Source organism: Bos indicus x Bos taurus, chromosome 19 (assembly GCF_003369695.1).
Source record: "Bos indicus x Bos taurus breed Angus x Brahman F1 hybrid chromosome 19, Bos_hybrid_MaternalHap_v2.0, whole genome shotgun sequence".
Taxonomy (NCBI): domain Eukaryota; kingdom Metazoa; phylum Chordata; class Mammalia; order Artiodactyla; family Bovidae; genus Bos; species Bos indicus x Bos taurus.
The window spans coordinates 36762012-36783493 of record NC_040094.1 but is presented as its reverse complement, the minus strand read 5'-3'; the positions used below and the strand labels follow the sequence as shown (position 1 = coordinate 36783493).

The 21482-nt window shown below is 37.8% G+C and overlaps 1 protein-coding gene across 7 annotated transcripts in view; it reads right to left on the bottom strand.

Annotated features, from left to right (window-relative positions):
• SPAG9 (sperm associated antigen 9) overlaps window positions 1-21482 on the bottom strand; it is a 152078-nt gene that overhangs the window by 88204 nt on the left and 42392 nt on the right. For all 7 annotated transcript variants that reach the window (XM_027519126.1, XM_027519123.1, XM_027519124.1 and 4 more), the window contains exon 3: window positions 3554-3624. In XM_027519126.1, coding sequence (XP_027374927.1) covers window positions 3554-3624 — 71 coding nt within the window. The remainder of the gene's footprint in view (window positions 1-3553; window positions 3625-21482) is intronic.

Below are 21482 nucleotides of genomic sequence, written 5' to 3'. Positions count from 1 at the left end.
TACAGTATTCTAACATTCCAAAATGGTCTACACAATAAAACTGGTTTTAACCCAATTGAACTAGCACTTAGTAGAACAAAAGAACAACAACAAAATGGCTGCTAATATTTATTGATCACCATTTACATATCAGCTAATGCATGTAGAGCTACTGTTTCAATTAATCCTCAGAACAATAATATGATTTTCTAGATAAACTCCATTTTAAGGAGGTTAAAATAACTTGTCCAATTTGACCAGCTAGTTAATGATTAACTGCGTTCTGTCAGTAGCTAGCTGGCTTTGCGGCCAGAACTCAGATCCATCTGACTCAGTCATCAGAGCAGTTAAGGATTATGAGACTTGCAGTGTATCCAGGTGCCGTTTCAGTCACTTCTGGAGGCAGGCGATAAGCTCACTGTCCTTTTTTCATCACACCCACAAGAAAACCCCACATTCTAAGACATTTCCTGATGTCTGAAGTATATTCTATATAAGCACAAAAAAGTAGATAAAATAAATTATACATAAAAATTTAAATTTTAATTAAATTTAAATTTAGGGCTTCACAGAGTAGCTCTGTTTTTTTATTAAAACAAAACCAACCGAGTATTGGACAATGAATGCTGCAAGGTAGAAGAGAGGTATGAAAGTAAAATAGAATATATTTTAGATAATCTATTTTGGGTCCACCAGACCCATCCCTCCTGATCTCAGAACTGCAACTCTCAATTTTCTCAGGTATGCATATTAATTCACACATATTCAAGAGTCAATTCAGCAACAAGTAGCTGGAGTCATGGAGAAGGATCCCAAGCACACTATTTGGAACATCCCAAATCCCCTCCCACCTAGAGAAATTTTCACAGCAGACGTTGATTTAGCTTTGGCTAAAACTGAAATGCAAGACAACAGTTATTAGAAAAACAAGGCAAAAAAGAGAGATTTTGGAGACAAATAGCATGAATCCTTTTAATTCTGTTGGCCTTTAATCTTTCCATATGCAGTTCAGTAAGTATATCCACAAGGCCACAATTCTTAAAATGGTTGAGACACCATGAAACAAAGAGACAGAAAATCTTCTAGTGCATTTAACATGTGTTTCATAACTTAAAAGCACCGAAAATTCAGGAAAAGGGAATCAGAGAGACCTAGATTCAAATCCAGTCACATACTAGCATAGCATTTGGGACAAATCACTCCATATTCTCTTTGAAGCTTCAGTTTGTAAAATGGGGGTGGGTGATAAGGAGTTTGCTCAGAGGATAAGACGAGAATGCATTTAAACACTCCTTGGAGTAAGACAAGGGTTCAAGTTTTTGGTGATTAATGAGTATGTATATTTCCTCCACTGTCCTTTTAAGCAAATTCAATAATGTGTATAAAATTTTGAATTTGATTAGAGAGCAGTTATTCATATTAGGAAACGAGCCTGAGATTTCCCTTAAGCAGCAAACAACGTGTTTGATAAAAGTGCTGTCTAAACAACTTTTTTGTATACCTATAAAAAAGGGTACTGAGTTAAAAGTAACAACGGAAAGATTAAACCCTTCAGACTTCCTTTCCCAGAAGGTTTTCAAAATTTACCTTTAAAGGACCTAGTTCTTTAGCATTGGATAGCAATTTATAATTGCTAATTGAATGGTATTTCTAGTACAGATGTATAAACACACAAACACATTTGAAAGAAGCCATACCTGTGTCTTATAAACATTGCTTGAGGCAGAGCAAAATACAGAGAGCCTATCAGAGGACAGAAGCTGCTTATGACTAAAGGAGGGGATCTTGTGAAAATGCTACATGTAAGATCTTTCACAGTTATTAGACAGGCCCAACTCTCTGCCTTGGTATTTAAGATTTTCCTGAGATCCTTCTTTTTTTCTGTTAGACTGTTCTCTGAAGGAATGCCGTCCTTCCCTGGTGGCTCAGAGGTTAAAGCATCTGCCTGGAATGAGGGAGACCCAGGTTTGACCCCTGGATCGGCAAGATCCCCTGGAGAAGGAAATGGCAACCCACTCCAGTACTCTTGCCTGGAGAATCCCATGGAGGGAGGAGCCTGGTAGGCTACAGTCCATGGGGTCACAAAGAGTAGGACACAACTGAGCGACTTCACTTTCACTTTCTTTCTCTGAAGGAATAGAAATATAAAAACTATGTACATATATGAGAGAAAATATGTAATTTCACTTTACAATGACTTTAAGACAGCATATATTTTAGACATATTTCAATTTAACAATCCTCAATTATTACAAAGGTTAATTAAAATCTTCAATAAAAAAACATAATTCATTATTCATCACTATCAATTATTTATGGCACATAAACCTATTCCCACAAACATGTTTGTAATTATCAGCATTGATAAGAACTACCAGTACAGCACACTGTTGGGGCATGAAATGAATGGTGTGAAAAGAACAAACAATAAACCTTTAACAACCAATTGTTTTTTAACAGTCTTAATATGTACCAAATACCATCTTATTCAAATGTGGTTATTTTTTCATATGTAAGCTATTCTGTTTTCCCAGAGCTCTATGGTTCCAGCCCTCTGTGGCCAATCTTTTTCCTTTACCACTCATCAATTCCGTGACACTTCATGCTTGGTACATGGCTATGTTAGCTAAAACAGTAATAAACCTCACATGCCAGGAAGAAATTCCAACAAGGTGTGGAAGGTGTTAAAAGCACATTACTCTCAAAAACAAATGAAACTGACTGCAGTGAGTGGGGTTTTATACTACTTTAAAGCAACAATATAGGTCCCTACCGGAGGCAGGATAAGAGATCACCCACAATAGTGAAAGGAAAATGGGAGCTAAAGACTAAACCATCCGTATCACGGGAAAGTTTGGACTAGAAAGAGAAAGAGCAATTATTTTTTTCATGTAACAGTGCATGTGTCTATGAAAATTCTGTTTAAGTGTGTGAACCCCAGTTCACAATTTTCACCTGAAGGAGACAGAAAGAAACAAACGCAACACAGGAAAGGCTGACAGAGAGTCATAAAAAGGAGTTTTTTAAACATTTTCTAACTTGCTTTGAAGAGATTATGTGCAAGAGTTGTTAATCTGAAACACTGAAACTTCATGCAGAAAACCTGTTTTAGAGTCATTTTAAGACATTATAATTGGTTTGCCATTTGTTATGAGCTTAATGCAAATTAAGTACTTTATACTGCATTAAAAATGTAGAGACTCTGACCAACAATCTGGCAATCCACCATGTCCCAACAGGTATCAAAATAAGTTATATTAATTCTCTCATATTAGTATCATGTATACTTTTTAATATGTACAAGTTAGGTTTTTACTCAACCAGTCAAAAACATAACTATTGGAAATGCCTTAATTATTACATTATTCATAACATGAAAAGTTAACTCCAGATAAAAGACATTAAAGTCAGTATTTGGTAACTAAGTAAATGCTACATGACATTTAAAGCTTTCGCGAATAATAACCCCCAAGGATAATACTGGCTGATTTTCAAAGAAAAATTAAAACATATTTTCTAGGGTTAATTTCTTTATCTTAATGTTAGTATGGTAAGAACCAACCTAGAAACCCACCTCAGTGTGTCTCTGATGCAAAGCATTATATTCTTTCTTCAGTTCCGCTTCTCTTTCTTCAAGTCTGCTAACTGAAATTAAGATACATACACTTAATCAAAACCAAATTAAAAATTTACTTGAAAATTCTATCTTTAAAACTTGGACTGGTTTATCCATAATCCTTGGTAACTGCAAGCCTCGTTACTCCATATCAAAGTCTTCACAAGGCTAGTGACCTTGCTTCATGTCCTTAATAACATTTTTGCAGAGGGAATAAACAGAATATTTTTAAAAAGACTAAAAACATCTTACTGCTTCTCCCAATATGCTTATGTAATAAACATCCTTATCTAAGTAGGTTTTTAACATGATACAGAATTACCTCTTTGAAAAAGATTATACAAATCTCCTCACAGAAGTCTTAACCTGAGCCTAACCCCAAGAGTTGACTCATTGGAAAAGACCCTGATGCTGGGAGGGATTAGGGGCAGGAGGAGAAGGGGACGAAAGAGGATGAGATGACTGGATGGCATCACCGACTCGATGGACATGAGTTTGGGTAAACTCTGGGAATTAGTGATGGACAGGGAGGCCTGGCGTGCTGCAGTCCATGGGGTCGCAAAGAGTCAGACAAAACTGAGCGACTGAACTGAACCCCAAACCACTGATTTCTAATAGTATTCCACCTCTTTTTCATTACTGAACAGTATGTGAACATGTTACTATTTTTATAAGCACCTTCTTTAACTTCAGGTTTTAATTTCAGGGACTCATCTTCTTGTATTTAGCTCCCTCTGCTGATGGAGTTTGTGAGTGGCACTAAGTTGGGATAGAGCACAACTTCAATATTTTAAAAATACATTTTAGATCCTGAGATACACAGTGTCAGGACAGGATTTCAGAGAAAAGAATGGTATCAGATAGGAATGATTCTGAGAGAAAATGGAATCCAAGCAGGACCAGGAAGAAATTACAATACTCAAGATAGATAGTAATGGGGCTGTAGCAGGCAGGTACTGCTACTACAGAGAAGGGAACACAAAACCATGGAGCTGGAGAGGCAGAGGAGAGACTGGCCATTCTAGAGGAGCTCATGCTGATTAAGGAGCAGTGGGACACAGTCCGCTGGTGAGAAGTAAAGCTGGTGCTAAAGGAGTTTGTCAAGATACTCACGTTAGTCTGTTTGAAAGCATGAGCACAGTTGGAAAGGTTCTCTTGGTATAAGGGTCAGACAGCTACAAACATGCAAGACTGTTTATAAGAGACAGCTGGTGACTGCGTCAGCTGGCTCTAAGAGTTAACTACTGTGAACTATAACAGCACATACATGAATGTTTTTATATGCCTAATATTAACATGCCAGACACCACGTAACACATAACTTGTGCTGACTGGTAAACTCATGTTTTTTATTTGTGTAGCTCTACTGTTCACCTTTATTTGAATACCTTGAAAATATGCCATGAATTAGGAAAAGTGTAGCTCTGACTTTCAGTTTGTTTTTCATGAAGCCTATGTGTTGGCTCATTAAATTTGCAGCAATAAGTACACACACTATAGTAGCCATAGGGTCACACTTATCAGGCCAGGGAAGGCCTGAGGACATGGGCTGCTCATCTCATCTTGTGGCTGAAAGCAATAAAAAGCAAATCTGTAAGACAGCTGTTCCGTGATAACAAAACAGATATTGAAGCCATATTAAGTTTTAGTGCAACTTCTGTGATTTTTATTTAAAAACAAGAAATCCAACCAAATGTAGATATTATATTTAGTAACAATTTCAATATAAACATTTTCTACTATTTTTTGTCAATTAAATTGTTCTAAGAGCATAATCCTAAAATTACTGGATGAACCTTAAGTGTTTTTAATTGCTCATCTATATGAATCAAAATTTTCCTCAAATTGTGCAACCAAAACAAAAAACTGGAGACTGAGGCTAAAATAAAATTGCAAAGAATAGCAAGGATAGATAAGAAAGCCTTCCTCAGAGATCAATGCAAAGAAACAGAAGAAAACAACAGAATGGGAAAGACTAGAGATCTCTTCAAGAAAACCAGAGATACCAAGCGAATATTTCATACAAAGATGAGCACAATAAAGGACAGAAATGGTATAGACCTGAGAGAAACAAAAAAGATCTTCATGACCCAGATAACCACAATCCTGTGATCACTCACCTAGAGCCAGAAATTCCAGAAGGCGAAGTCAAGTGGGCATTAGGAAGCATCACCACAACAAAGCTAGTGGAGGTGATGGAATTCCAGTTGAGCTATTTCAAATCCTAAAAGATGATGCTGTCAAACTGCTGCATTCAATATGCAAGCAAATTTGGAAAACTCACCAGTGGCCACAGGCCTGGAAAAGGTCAGTTTTCATTCCAATCTCAAAGAAAGGCATGCCAAAGAATGTTCAAACTACCGCACAATGGCACTCATCTCACACGATAGCAAAGTAATGCTCAAAATTCTCCAAGCCAGGCTTCAACAGTATGTAAACTGTGAACTTTCAGATTGTTCAAGCTGGATTTAGAAAAGGCAGATGAAGCAGAGATCAAATTGCCAGCACCTGCTGGATCATTGAAAAAGCAAGAGAGTTCCAGAAAAACATTTACTTTTGCTTTATTGACTACACTAAAGCCTTTGTCTGTGTGGATCACAACAAACCGGAAAATTCTTGAAGAGATGGGAATACCAGACCACCTGACCTGCCTCCTGAGATATCTGTATGCAGGTCAAGAAGCAACAGTTAGAACTGGACATGGAACAACAGATTGGTTCCAAATCGGGAAAAGAGTATGCCAAGGCTGTATATTGTCACCCTGCTTATATAACTTATATGCAGAGAACATCATGCAAAATGCCAGGCCGGATAAAGCACAAGCTGGAATCAAGATTGCCGGGGAAAGAAAAGAAACAAAGTGAAGTCGCTCAGTCGTGTTCAAATCTTTGGACTGTAACCTACCGGGCTTCTCCGTCCATGGGATTTTCCAGGCAAGAGTACTAGAGTGGGTTGCCATTTCCTTCTCCAGGGGATCTTCCCGACCTAGGGATTGAACCCAGGTCTCCCCCATTGTAGGCAGACACATTACCATCTGAGCCACCAGGGAAGTCCAAGATTGCCAGGAGAATTATCAACAACCTCAGATATGCAGATGACACCACCCTTATGGCAGAAAGCAAAGAAAAACTAAAGAGCCTCTTTAGGAAAGTGAAAGAGGAGAGTGAAAAATTTGGCTTAAAACCCAACATTCAGAAAACTAAGATCATGGCATCCAGTCCCATCACTTTATGGCAAATAGGTGGGCAAACAGTGGAAATGGTGACAGACTTTAATTTTGGGGGCTCCAAAATCACCGCAGATGGTGACTGCAGCCATGAAATTAAAAGACGCTGGCTCATTGGAAGAAAAACTATGACATATCTACACAGCATATTAAAAAGCAGAGACATTGTTTTACCAACAAAGGTCCATCTAGTCAAAGCTATGGTTTTTCTAGTTGTTATGTATGGATGTGAGAGTTGGACTACAAAGAAAGCTGAGCGCCAAAGAATTGATGCTTTTAAACTGTGGTGTTGGAGAAGACTCTTGAGAGTCCCTTGGACATCAAGGAGATTCAACCAGTCCATCCTAAAGGAAATCAGTCCTGAATATTCATTGGAAGGACTGATGCTGAAACTGAAATTCCCAATACTTTGGCCACCTAATGCAAAGAACTGATTCCTTGGAAAAGACCCTGATGCTGGGAAATATTGAAGACAGGAGGAGAAGGGGACAACAGAGGATGAGATGGTTGAATGGCATCACTGATGCGATGGACATGAGTTTGAGTAGGCTCTGGGAGTTTGTGATAGCCAGGGAAGCCTGGCGTGCTATAGTCCATGGGGTCGCAAAGAGTCGGACACAACTGAGCAACTGAACTGATGATCATCCATAACCCTCATTTCAAATTTGTGCACAACAGTAGAACCTCATTCTCATCAATTTTGTATAAGTTCATAAATAAATTTATATCAATGTCCACCACCAACAGCCAGAATTACACAGTACTTGTCATGTACCATGCACTGTCCTAGGCACTTTATATTAAAAACCTAACTTGACCCTGACATTAACTTTATGATGAAACTTCATTACATTTCATATTAGGGATAAGAAAACTGAAGTAAATAGGGGTTAAGTAACTTGCCCAAATTCACAAAACTAGTAAACGCAGGATTACAACTCCTAATGGATGACACTAGGCCCAGAATCTTCTTTTATTTATTATGGCATTCTACCTCTCAAGAAGTACTTCTTTTAATTTGTTTTATATATTGGAATCTATTTTAAATTTTCACCTTGGGGGAAAAAAGTATAGAGAGTGCTCCTTTATTACTTGAAACAAAAAAAAATCCTCTCTTCTGGAAAGAACCTCATCACAGGTACTACAATTCAAAAGTATCAAACTGCCACGTAAAACATGTAGCCAACATAATAAATCATGATGATATATATATCAAAACCGAAATGCGGTACTGCCCTGGCAGTCCAGTGGTTAGGACTGGGCACTCTCACTGTCAAGCGCCTGAGTGTGAACCCTGGTCAGGGAACAAAGATCCCACAAGCCGGGCAGCACAGCCAAAAATAAATAAATAAAATTAAAATGCAAAAAACCACTATATACCTGTCAGAAGAGCTAAAATAAAAAGTGTTGGTAAGGAACACGGTCTGGTAAGGAACTTTCATACACGGACTTCCCTGGTGGTCCGGTGGTTGGGATTTCACCTTCCAGAGGGGCGGGTTAGGGGGGTGCACGTGGCAGGGTTTCAAACCCCAGTTGGGGCGCTAAGATCCCAAATGCCTCCCGGCCTAAACCCAAAATCAGAAAGCCGGAGCAATAATCCAATGAATTCAATGAAGACTTTAAAAAAAAAATACAACTTTCATACACTGATGGTGGGAGTATAAACTGATACACCCAATTTGAAAACTGTTTGGCAAGATTTAATGAAGTTGAATTATTTGCCACTCCTATGACAAAACAAGCTCATTATTACGATATATGTCTATGTGTCCACCAAAAGGCATTTTAAAACAATGTTCAGAGCAGCACTATTTGTGTTCCAACATGGAATCAACCCAAATATCCATCAACTGCAAAATATACAAATATTCATGTACTAGAATACTATACAATAATGAGAATGAAGGAATTATTGCTGTGCACATCATGGAGGAATCTCACAAACAGGATACTGAGGAAAACAAAGAGAAGCAAAAGAATACAAACTTCAAATGAACACATAAACTAATCCAAAACTAATTTAATGTGTTAATTCAGTTCAGTTCAGTCACTCAGTCGTGTCCGACTCTTTGCGACCCCATGGACTACAGCACACCAGGCCTCCCTGTCCATTGCCAACTCCCAGAGTTTGCTCAAACTCATGCCCATTGAGTTGGTGATGCCATCCAACCATCTCATCCTCTGTTGTCCCCTTCTCCTCCCGCCTTCAATTTTTCCCAGCATCAGGGTCATTTCCAATGAATCAGTTCTTCGCATCAGGTGGCCAAAGTATTGGAGTTTCAGTTTCAGCATCAGTCCTTCCAATGAATATTCAGGACTGATTTCCTTTAGGATGGACTGGTTGGATGTCCTTGCAGTCCAAGGGAATCTCAAGAGTCTTCTCCAACAGCACAGTTCAAAAGCATCAATTCTTTGGAGCTCAGCTTTCTTTATAGTCCAACTCTCACATCTATACATAACTACTGGAAAAACCAAAGCTTTCTCTAGACAGACTTTTGTTGGCAAAGGTCTCTGCTTTTTACTACGCTGTCTAGGTTGGTCATAACTTCTCTTCCAAGGAGCAAGCGTCTTTTAATTTCATGGCTGAGTCACCATCTGCAGTGATTTTGGAGCCCCCAGAAAATAAAGTCTGTCACCGTTTCCACTGTTTCCCCATCTCTTTGCCATTAAGTGATGGGACCGGATGCCATGATCTTAGTTTTCTGAATGTTGAGTTTTAAGCCAACTGTTTCACTCTCCTCTTTTACTTTCATCAAGAGGCTCTTTAGTTCTTGGTTTTCTGCCATAAGGGTGGTGTCCTCTGCATATCTGAAGTTATTGATATTTCTCCCAGCAATTTTGATTCCAGCTTGTGCTTCATCCAGCCTGGCATTTCACATGATATAGTCTGCATATAAATTAAATAAACAAGGTGACAATATACAGCCTTAACGTACTACTTTCCCAATTTGGAACCAGTCTTTTGTTCCACGTCCAGTTCTAACTATTGCTTCTTGACCTGCAAACAGATTTCTCAGGAGGCAGGTCAGGTGGTCTGGTATTCCCATCACTTTCAGAATTTTCCACAGTTTGTTGTGATCCACCCAGTCAGAGCTTTTGGTATAGTCAATAAAGCAGAAGTAGATGTTTTTCTGGAACTCTCTTGCTTTTTCAATGATCCAACGGATGTTGGCAATTTGATCTCTGGTTCCTCTGCCTTTTCTAAATCCAACTTGAACATCTGGAAGTTCACAGTTCACATACTCTTAAAGCCTGGCTTGGAGAATTTTGATGGAGTAGCCATCATAGTCAACTAAAGGGTCTGAATGCATTACTTGGATGCAATCTCAAAAACGACAGAATGATCTCTGTTTGTTTCCAAGGCAAATCATTCAATATCACAGTAATCCAAGTCTATGCCCTGACCACCAATGCTGAAGAAGCTGAAGTTGAACAGTTCTAAGAAGACATACACAACCTTCTAGAACTAACACCAGAAAAAAAAAAAAGATGTCCTTTTCATCATAGGGGACTGGAATGCAAAAGTAGGAAGTCAAGAGATATCTGGAGTAACAGGCAAATTTGGCCTTGGAGTACAGAATGAAGCAGGACATAAGCTAACAGAGTTTTGCCAAGAGAACGCACTGGTCATAGCAAACACCCTCTTCCAACAACACAAGAGATGACTCTACACATGCACATCACCAGATGGTCAATACTGAAATCAGATTGATTATATTCTTTGCAGCCAAAGATGGAGAAGCTCTATAAGTCGGCAAAAATAAGACTGGGAGCTGACTGTGGCTCAGATCATGAACTCCTTATTGCCAAATTCAGACTTAAATTGAAGAAAGTAGGGAAAACCACTAGACCATTCAGGTATGACCTAAATCAAATCCCTCATGATTATACTGTGGAAATGACAAATAGATTCAAGGTATTAGATCTGATAGACAGAGCGCCTGAAGAACTATGGACGGATGTTCGGATGTTCGTGACATTGTACAAGGGGGCAGGGATCAAGACCATTCCTAAGAAAAAGAAATGCAAAAAGGCAAAATGGTTGTCTGAGGAGGCCTTATAAATAGCTGAGAAAAGAAGAGAAACTAAAGGCAAAGGAGAGAAGGAAAGATACACCTAGTTGAATGCAAAGTTCCAAAGAATAGCAAGGAGAGATTAAAAAAAAAAAAAAAAGCCTTCCTAGTGATCAATGCAAAGAAATAGAGGAAAACAATAGAATGGGAAAGACCAGAGATCTCTTCAAGAAAATCAGAGATACCAAGGGAACTTTTCATGCAAAGATGGGCACAATAAAGGACAGAAATGGTATGGACCTAACAGAAGCAGAAGCTATTAAGAAGAGGTGGCAAGAATACACAGAAGAACTGTACAAAAAAGATCTTCACAACCCAGATAGTCACGATGGTGTGATCACTCACCTAGAGCCAGACATCCTGGAATGTGAAGTCAAATGGGTCCTAAGACCCTAAGCATCACTACGAACAAAGCTAGTGGAGGTGATGGAATTCCAGTTGAGCTATTTCAAATCCTAAAAGAAAGTGCTGCACTCAATATGCAAGCAAATTTGGAAAACTGAGCTGTGGCCAAAGGACTGGAAAAGGTCAGTTTACAGTCCAATCCCAAAGAAAGGCAATGCCAAAAAATGCTCAAACTACTGCACAATTGCACTCATCTCACACGCTAGCAAAGCATGTGCTTGAAGTTAGGATAAATGTAAATTGACTATTTTACATAAGTCTATTAGTCTGATGCATTCACTCTTTTATCCTGATTGTGTCCTTCATCTATAACCATGCTTTTTAAGAATATTCCATCCAAAAGCTGCAAACACTGTGCAGTCCCCTTTGGGGAGGAGTTACTATCTAATGAATTTACTGTGTATACAGCTCCATCCCATCTGATTCCAAACATAACGTGTACCTCCTTTACACTTTCCTTGGCTAAATACTCATGCTTTATGTTCTCCAACAACTCCTATAAATTCTATATATAGTGCAGGATTTAAACAGACTACTCAGAACCGTAACAAATACTGTGCTGATTCCTCATTAAAATGTATAGGGAGATAAGCAAAAATATTACCAGATTGGGGAAATATAAAAGGGTCTGAATGCATTACTTGGATGCAATCTCAAAAACGACAGAATGATCTCTGTTCCTTGCCATCATTGGAAAATAAATTGGAATTACACTTTTGAACATCATGTTGGTGATAGGTATTAAAATAAGCAACGTGTATAATCTGACCCACTGTTACTACTCTTATTTATCCTATGGAAATACACTTGATGCCCAAAGATATTAAAATGAATATTCTATGTGCTTTTGTCCATAGTGCTTTTCAGGTCTACTATATCCTTCTACTTTTCTGTCTATTCATTCTATTAATTTTTGAGAGTTTGACATTGAAGCTCCAAGTAAAAAGCTTAGATTACCTAATTAATTTGGAATTCCCTTCCCAAATGTCATTAATTGGATGGCAAAGTAAATTATGATAGTATATGATAGACTACAATGTAGTAACTAAGCTACATTAGTTAGCTACACTGGAACTATACTCCAAGTTATGTTATATCAGGTATATTAACCTCCCTGGACCTCTATTCCTTATTATAGTTGAGGAATAATAATAATATATCAGAGTTGGTTATCAGGATTAAGGAAGAGCTAATATTTGAAAAGGGCATAGAACAGAACCTGGCACATGTGCTTTTTCTCTTTCTTTTCTATTTTTTAAATTATGAAAGTATAACACATTTACAGGAGACTTAAAAATTACAGAACAAGAAAAAAAATTACAGAACAAAATTACACATAGTTATATCATATATTAGAATTATTTTTTAAGTAAATAAATAAAGATTTTAAATTGGATCTTCAATATCAAACCCTCAAAAATTAATAGAATGAATAGACAGAAAAGTAGAAGGATATAGTAGACCTGAAAAGCACTATGGACCAATTCAACATAATTAAAATGTATACAATTCTCAAACAAAAGCAGGACACAAATTCTATTCAAGTTCCCAAAGACTATAAAGCAGGAGACACTGGAACATATGCAGGGACATAAAACAAGGTGCAAAAGTTTCACAGTCCAAAGGTACTGAAATCATACAGACTGTTCCCTTATCACTGCAGTATTCTGGCATATGTGTTTTTAATACAACAATTAAAGGTACTGTTAAAATGAATGCAGTATTATTCATAAGCACTGGCTCTTCTGTTCACGGAATTTTCCAGGAAAGAATATTGGAGTGGGTTGCCACTTCCGACTTCAGTGAATCTTCCCTCGACCCACGGATCAAACCCTCTTCTCTTGTGTCTCTTGCACTGGCAAGCAGATTTTTTACACTAGCAACACCTGGGAAGCCACTGTTAAAATGAATGCATCATTATCCATGAGCACTGATGTGGAATAGTGCCTAGAACTTAAAAGAAGGATGTTGAATATTATTGCTATATCTGAAACAAAAAATTATGTATAGTATGATGTCTACAAAGTCAAAATGTACTGATTTTTCTCTCCCAAAGCTGCTCTTTCCCATAATTTTCTTAGGCAAAAATCTTGCAGCTATACTTTTGCTCTTCTCTTTTCCCACATTATATTCCATCAGCAAATTCTGTCCATTTTGCCTTTAGAACAAATCGTGAATCTGACAACTTTTTACCATTTCTATTACCCCCACCTTGATTTAAGACATCGTCTCATGCCTGGATTATTACTGCTATCTTCTGACTAATGTCTCTGCTCTAGTCTTTGCTCCTCTGCATTCTTAAATTTGTAGCCCGGAGTCAGATAGTGACTGCTCAAAACCCTTCAACAACTTCCTGTGACAGAACAAAAGAAAGTAAAGAAGAGGGAGGGAGCCTGTATTATGGCCCGCAAGACCCTTCAGCATCAGATATTTCAAGCTACACCACTTTTTGCTTCCAAGGAGAATTACTGTCTCCTGACCCAACTGTTAGAGACTGATTGTGTCCTGCCCAAATTCATATGCTGAACCCCTAATCAATGTAACTATGCTTGTAGACAGAATTTAAAAAGGCAATTAAGGAGAATTCGCTGGTGGTTCAGTGGCTAGGACTCAGCACTTTCACTGCTGGGGCTTGGGTTTAATTCCTAAGATCCTGCAAGCCACACAGTGCGGACAAACAAATAAAAATAAAATAAAAAGGTAATTAAGGTTAAATGAAATCATAAAGATGGGGTCCTAATTGCACTGGACTGATGTCCTTTCTTAAGAAGAGGAAGAGGTAACAGAGCTCTTTCTCCCTACACATGCACAGAGAAAAGGTCACACACAGAGATGGTGACCATCTATGAGCAAGAGATAGCGGTCTCAGAAGAAACCAAACCTGTCAGCACTTTCCAGCCTCTAGAACTGTCAGAGGGGACTTCCTTAGTGGTCCAGTGGCTAAGACTTTGTGCTTCCAACACAGGGGGCCCAGGTTTGATCCCTGGTCAGAGTACTGGATCCCGCATGCTGCAACTAAGAGTTCTTGTGCCTCAACTAAACATCCTGCATGCCCCAACTAACTATCTCACATGCCACAGTGAAGACTGAGATCTTGTGTGCCACAACTAAGACCTGACACAGTCAAGACAAAGAAAGGAAGAAAAAAAAATTTTTTTTAAACTGTACAAAAATTCTGCAATTTAAGCCACCTAGTCTGTGGGATTTTGCTATGGCAGCCCTAGCAGATTAATAATACAAGAGCTAAACATCATTAAGAGAATCATGGAGAGGAGCTTTCATACAAGATGTTTATCAAGTGACCTGGGACAGAGAGCTGGGCTTGTGGCTTATAGAAACAAGTCCTGTTTATACCAGCTTGCTAACTGACACTGGTTTGGGTTGCTTTTGTTGTAATGTACTACTTAATAGCAAGAATGTGGAAATGGAAACATAAAGCCCCAAAATACCACTAATTGCCAGGTATTTCCTATACTTAGCTAAATGAGCGTGATCATTATTCAAAATGGCTGAGGCTTATTTACAAAAATTTCTTAAATTCCTATTAATCACTCTGTCCCATTAAAGCATTTTGGATTGTTTCTATTGATAATTACTTAACCTTCCACTCATGGCTTTTTAAGTCATTAAACTTACATTTCACTTATTTTCATTTAGCATCATATTCTTACTTTTGACTCAAAAATAAATTTCATAAACTATCAACCCATTCTCTTATCAACCTTTTCGCATTATATTTACTCATCTCATAGAAATTGTCTATATATGTATTATTTTTTAGCAACCCTATATGACATAAAACAAGGCATTTAGTATATGCAAACTACACACAGTTACATGTGACTTGCCTCTTGAAGTGAAGTGAAAGTCGCTCAGTCATGTCCAACTCTTTGAGACCCCATGGACTGTGCAGTCCATGGAATTCTCCAGGCCAAAATACTGGCATGGGTAGCCTTTCCCTTCTCCAGGGGATTTTCCCAACTCAGGGATTGAACCCAGGTCTGCACTGCAGGCAGATTCTTTTCCAGCTGAGCCACAAGGGAAGCCCAAGAATACTGGAGTGGGTAGCCTATCCCTTCTTCAGCAGATCTTCCCAACCCAGGAATTGAACTGGAGTCTCCTGCATTTCAGGCAGATTCTTTACCAACTGAGCTATGAGGGACTTGTCTCTTACTCTTTATTTTTTTTAGTAGATTCTATTTTTTAGAGCAGTTTTAGGCTCACAGCAAAACCAAAGGAAAAGTACAGTTTTCCACATATCCCTACCCCCATACACCCAGAGCTTCCTCTACTATCTACATCCCACACCAGTGTGGTACATATATGACAGTCAATGAACGTACCTGACACACCATAATTACCCAAACCAAAGTTTACCAAAAACCCAAAGTTTACCTTAGGATTAAGTCTTGGTACTGAATATTCTACAAATTTTGACAAATACATAATGACATGTATCCACCATTATGGGGCTTCCCAGGTGGCTCAGTGGTAAAGAATCCACCTGCCAATGCAGGAGACATAAGAGATGCAGGTTTGATCCCTGGGTTGGGAAGATCCCCTGGAGGAGGAAATGGCAACCCACTTCAGTATTCTTCTCTGTAAAATCCCATGGACAAAGGAAACTGGCGGGCTGCAGTCCATGGGGTCACAAAGAGTCAGACATGACTAAGCAACCGGCATGCACACATGCACATCCAGCATTATTAAAGTTTCATACAGAGTAGTTTCACTGCCTTAAAAATCCTCTATTCATCTCTGCCTTCCTCCCTCCCACCATCCATTTCATCCATCAAACATTTTAAAGTATGGAGCCTTTTCAGATTGGTTTTTTTTACTCTGTAATATCGATTAGTGGTTCCTCCATGTGTTTTCATGGCTTAGTATATCACTGCTTTTCAGCACTGAATAATATTCCACTATATGGATGCACCACAGTATATTCCTATTATTTTCATAAGTCTACAATCTTAAAATTATAAGCCTTAAATACTCATCATCTCACCTAAGCACAAAAGTTAATTTTCTTAAAATACAAAGATATTTTCAGTTAGTACTGCTGCACATTACAGACTTTTAGGCTGACAGATGATTTTCATATTTTCACTGTTTTCAATACAAAATAAATCACAAGTACACTTAAACAAACCTCTCACTCAGCTTTTTGTACAAATCTATTTTACCTGTTACACTATTTAACACAACTGATTTTATTTCTTAAGGCAGAAAAAAGATCCAAGGGAAAAGTAGAACATAATCACCTAAAAATGTAAATTGACTGTATTTTTATATCAGCCAATTAGTCTGATACATTCACTATTGTATCCTGATTTTGTCTCTCATCTGTAACCATGCTTTTTAAGAATTCCATCCAAAAGCTGCAAACACTGTGCAGTCCTCTCTGGGGAGGAGTTATGATCCATTTCAAATGCACCTGAAACATCCTCCAAAACAGATCACATGCTAGGCCACAAAACAAGTCTCAATAAATTTAAGAATACTGAAATCATATCAAGCACCTTTTCAGACCACAACATTATAAGATTTGAAATCAACCACATGAAGAAAACACAAAAAACAGACATATAGAAAGTAAACATGCTACTAAGCAAGCAATGGGTCAAAGGAAGAAATCAAAGAGGAAGTCAAAAAATGCCTTGCAACAAATGAAAATGGAAACAATGTTCCAAAATCTATGGAACACATCAAAAGCAGTTCCAAGAGGGAAATTCAAGAAACAAGAAAAATCTCAGATAAACCATCTAACCTTACACCTGAAGGAACTAGGAAAAGAATAACAAAACCCAATGTTAACAGAAAGAAAGAAATAATCAAGATTAGAGTGGCAATAAGTGAAATAGAATCTTAACAAAACAGGAAAAAAATATAAACTTAATAAATCTTTAGTTGAACTCAAGAAAAAAAAGAGGGTCCAAATAAAATCAGAAATGAAAGAGAAGTTACAACAGATTTCACAGAAAGGCAAACAGTCCAAAGTGACTGCTACAAACAATTATACACCAACAAATTAGGCAATTTATAAGAAACAGATACATTCCTAGAAACATACAACCTTCCAAGACTAAATCCGGAAAAATTAGGAAATCTGAACAGATTACTAGTAGAGAAATTGAATCAGTAATAAATAAAAAAAGAAAAAATTTCCAACAAACAAAAGGTCAGAAGCAGAAGACAACCAGGGGGAATTTTACCAAACATTTAAAGAAGAGTTAACACCTATCCTTCTCAAACTACTATAAAAAATTAAAGAGAAAGGAATGTGTCTAAACCCATGAGGCCAGGGTTACTCTAATACCAAAACAAGACAAAGACACCACATACAAAATATTAAAATTACAGGCCAATATCCCTGATGAACAATAGACGCAAAAATCCCCAACAAAATATTAGCGAACAAAATTCTACAACAAAAGAATCGTGCACAATGCTCAAGTGGGATTTTCCCAGGGATACAAGGATGGTTCAATACGCGTGAATGCAGTATATCATTCAACAGACCACGTTAACAAAAATCAAGAATAAAAACACATGATCACATAATTCAAAAGATGCAGGAAAAGCTTGACAAAATTCATCCAGTTACGATAAAAAGAAAACCTCTCAACAAAATGGGTACAGAAGAAATGTACCTCAACTAAACAATAGCCACATATGACAAAGTCACAGCTAACATCATCAGTTCAGTTCAGTTGCTCAGTCATGTGCGACTCTGTGACCCCATGGACTGCAGCACACCAGGCTTCCCTGCCCATCACCAACGCCCGGAGCTTACTCAAACTCATGTCCATTCAGTCGGTGATGCCATCCAACCATCTCATCCTCTCTCGTCCCCTTCTTCTCCCACCTTCAATCTTTCCTAGCATCAGGGTCTTTTCCAATGAGTCAGTTCTTCACATCAGGAGGCCAAAGTATTAGAGTATCAGCTTCAGTCCTTCCAATGAATATTCAGGACGGATTTCCTTAAAATAGACTGGTTGGATCTCCTTGCTTACATCATACTCAACAGTAAAAACCTAAAGCTTTTCCTCTGAGATCAGGAACAAGACAAGAACACCCATTCTCACCATTTTTTTTTTGGCCGGGGCAGGGGGCGGGGTGGTGTGCTGTGCTGTGCAACATGCAGGGTCCTAGTTTCCTAATCAGGAATCAAACCTGTGCCCCTTGCAGTGGAAGCAGAGTCTTAAACACTGGACTGCCAGGAAGTCAGTCCCTTCTTTCACCATTTTTATTCAACATAGTACTGGAAGTCCTGGCCACAACAAGAAATAAAAGGCATTCAAACTGGAAAAGAAGTAAAACTATAGCTATTTGCAGATGGCACAATACTATACATAGAAGAAAGACTCTACCACAAAACTATGAGAATAAATGAATTCAGTAAAGCTGCATGACACAAAATTAATATACAGGAACTTGTTGCATTTCTATACACTAACAGTGAACTATTAGAAGGAGAAATTCAGGAAACAATCCTACCAAAAAGAATAAAATATCTAGGGATAAATATAACCAAGGAAATGAAAGACTGGTACTCTAAACACTATCATGGGCTAGAAGAATTAGTATGGTTAAAATTGCACACCATCCAAAGCATCTACAAATTCAATTCAATCTCTATCAAAATACCCATAGTGTTTTTCACATGCACGCATGCTCAGTCATGTCCTACTCTTTGTGACCCCATGAACTGTAGCCTGCCAGGCTCCTCTGCCCATGGGATTTTCCAGGCAAGAATACTTATTTGAGTTGCCATTTCCTACTCTCCAGGAGATCTTCCCAACCCAGGAATTGAACCCAAGTTTCCTGTATCTCCTGCACTGCAGGCAGATTCTTTACCTGTTGAGCAGTCTAGGACAAATAATCCTAAAGTTTTTATGGAACCACAGAAAATCTCAAAGAACCAAAGCAATCTTGACAAAGAACAACACGAAGGTAAAATGGTCCCTGATTTCAAACTATAAAGCAAAGCTACAGTAATGAAAACAGTATGGTACTGACACAAAAACAAACACATACATCAATGGAACAGAATAAGAAATGCATCAATACTTATATGGTTAATTACCCTATGATAAAGGAGGCAAGAATATACACTGGGAGAAAGACAGTCTCTTCAATAAATAACACTGGGAAAACTGGACAGCTACAGGTAAAAGAATGAAACTGGACCTTCTTACCTCATATACAAAAATAAACTCAAAATGGACTAAAGACTAAAATGTAAAACCTGAAACCACAAAACTCCTAGAAGAAAACATAGGCAGTATGCACTTTGACATTGGTCTTAGTAATTTTTTTTTTTTGATCTATCTCTTCAGGTAAAGGCAATAAAAGCACAAATAAATGAGTAGGGATATATCCAACTAAAAACCTTATGTAGAGCAAACGAAGCCATCAACAAAACAAAAAGGTAAGCTACTAGATGGAAGAAGATATTTGCAAATGATATGCTGGATAGGGGTTAATATCCAAAACATAACACAACTATTAAAAAAAATAAACAATCTGATTAAAAAATGAGCAAAAGACCTGAACATTTTTCCAAAGAAGACATATTGATGGCCAGCAAGCATATGAAAAGGTGCTTATCATCACCAATTATCACAGAAATGCCAGTCAAACCTACAATGAGACATCATCTCATACCTGTGAGAATGACTATTATCAAAAAGACAAGAAATAACAAGTATTGGAAAGAACGTGGAGAAAAGAGAACACTTGTGCACTGTTGGTGGGAATGTTAAATTGCTACAGCCACTATAGAAAACAGTATGGAGATTCCTTAAAAAATAAAAAATAGAACCACCATACGATCCAGGAATTCACTTCTGGGTATTTATCCAAAGAAAATAAAAACACTAATTCAAAAATCTATATGTACCATAGCAATCTTACATACAATAGATAAGATACAGAAGCAACCTAAGTGTCCACTGACAGATTAATAGATAAAGAAGATATGGAGGCTTCCCTGGGGCTCAGTCATAAAGAATCTGCCTGCCAGTGCAAGAGACACAGATTCGATTCTTGGTCCAGAAAGAACAACTAGGCCCATGCACCACAACTACCGACCTGTGCTCCAGAGCCTGTGCTCAGGAGCTCTAAGTACTGAGCCTATGTGCTGCAACTACTGAAGCTCACACACCCTAGGGCCCGTGCTCCACAAGAGAAGTCACCACAGAAAGGAGCCTGTGCACCATAACTAGAGAACAGCCTCTACACCCCACAATTAGAAAAAAGCCCACACAGCAATAAAGACACAGCACAGCCATAAATAAAACTTTTTTTAAAAAAAGATGTGATTTTATACACACACACAGACACACACAGTGGAATATTGTCCAGCCATAGAAAAAATGAAATCTTGCCCTTTCAAATAACATGCATGAACCTGAGAGACTATTACCCTAAGTGAAATAGACAAAGACAAGTATCTGATGATCTCACTTATTTGTGAGATTAAAAAAAGAAATATAACAAAATATATAGACTCAGAGAACAAACTACTGCTTGCCAGATGGAAGAGATTTTTGTGATATATAAAAATTATCAAATCATTATGTTATAACTAATGTAATATTTTAAGTCAATTATACTTCAAAATAAATAAAATGAATGAAATGGTAATCAGTTTCTCTAGCATTAAGTATCATCCTCCTCTCCACTCCAGTACAACTACTTAAGAGTCTACTTATTTGAGGCACTTAAATTGTTTCTCTAGCCTATTAAAATTAAATGGGTTTTTTCTTTTGTGTAGTTACAACCAGATGTATGTCAAAACAAGAACACTAATTTATTACCTGCTACCTTAGACAACCATATTCAAAAGAATATGATTCAAAGACAGTGCAAATAATAAGATATCTACTTCCCCATTTATGAACTAGTAACTAAACAAGTCAGGATGCCAATGAGAATCTCAAGGAGTATCTTCTTTCAACCATACAAAGCTAGGTAGAACTTCAGACAGCCAAGGAAGACTTTTGATTGCTTCTAGTTCTGAGACTGAGAACCAACTGTCTGTTTAGCATGACAAACAGACAATTAAAGGTAGGAGGGTAGTCATAAAATGTATTATATCCATATGGAATATTATTCACCCTTAAAAAGGAATTAAATAACAATAACACTACAACGTAGATGAATTTTATGCTAAGTGAAA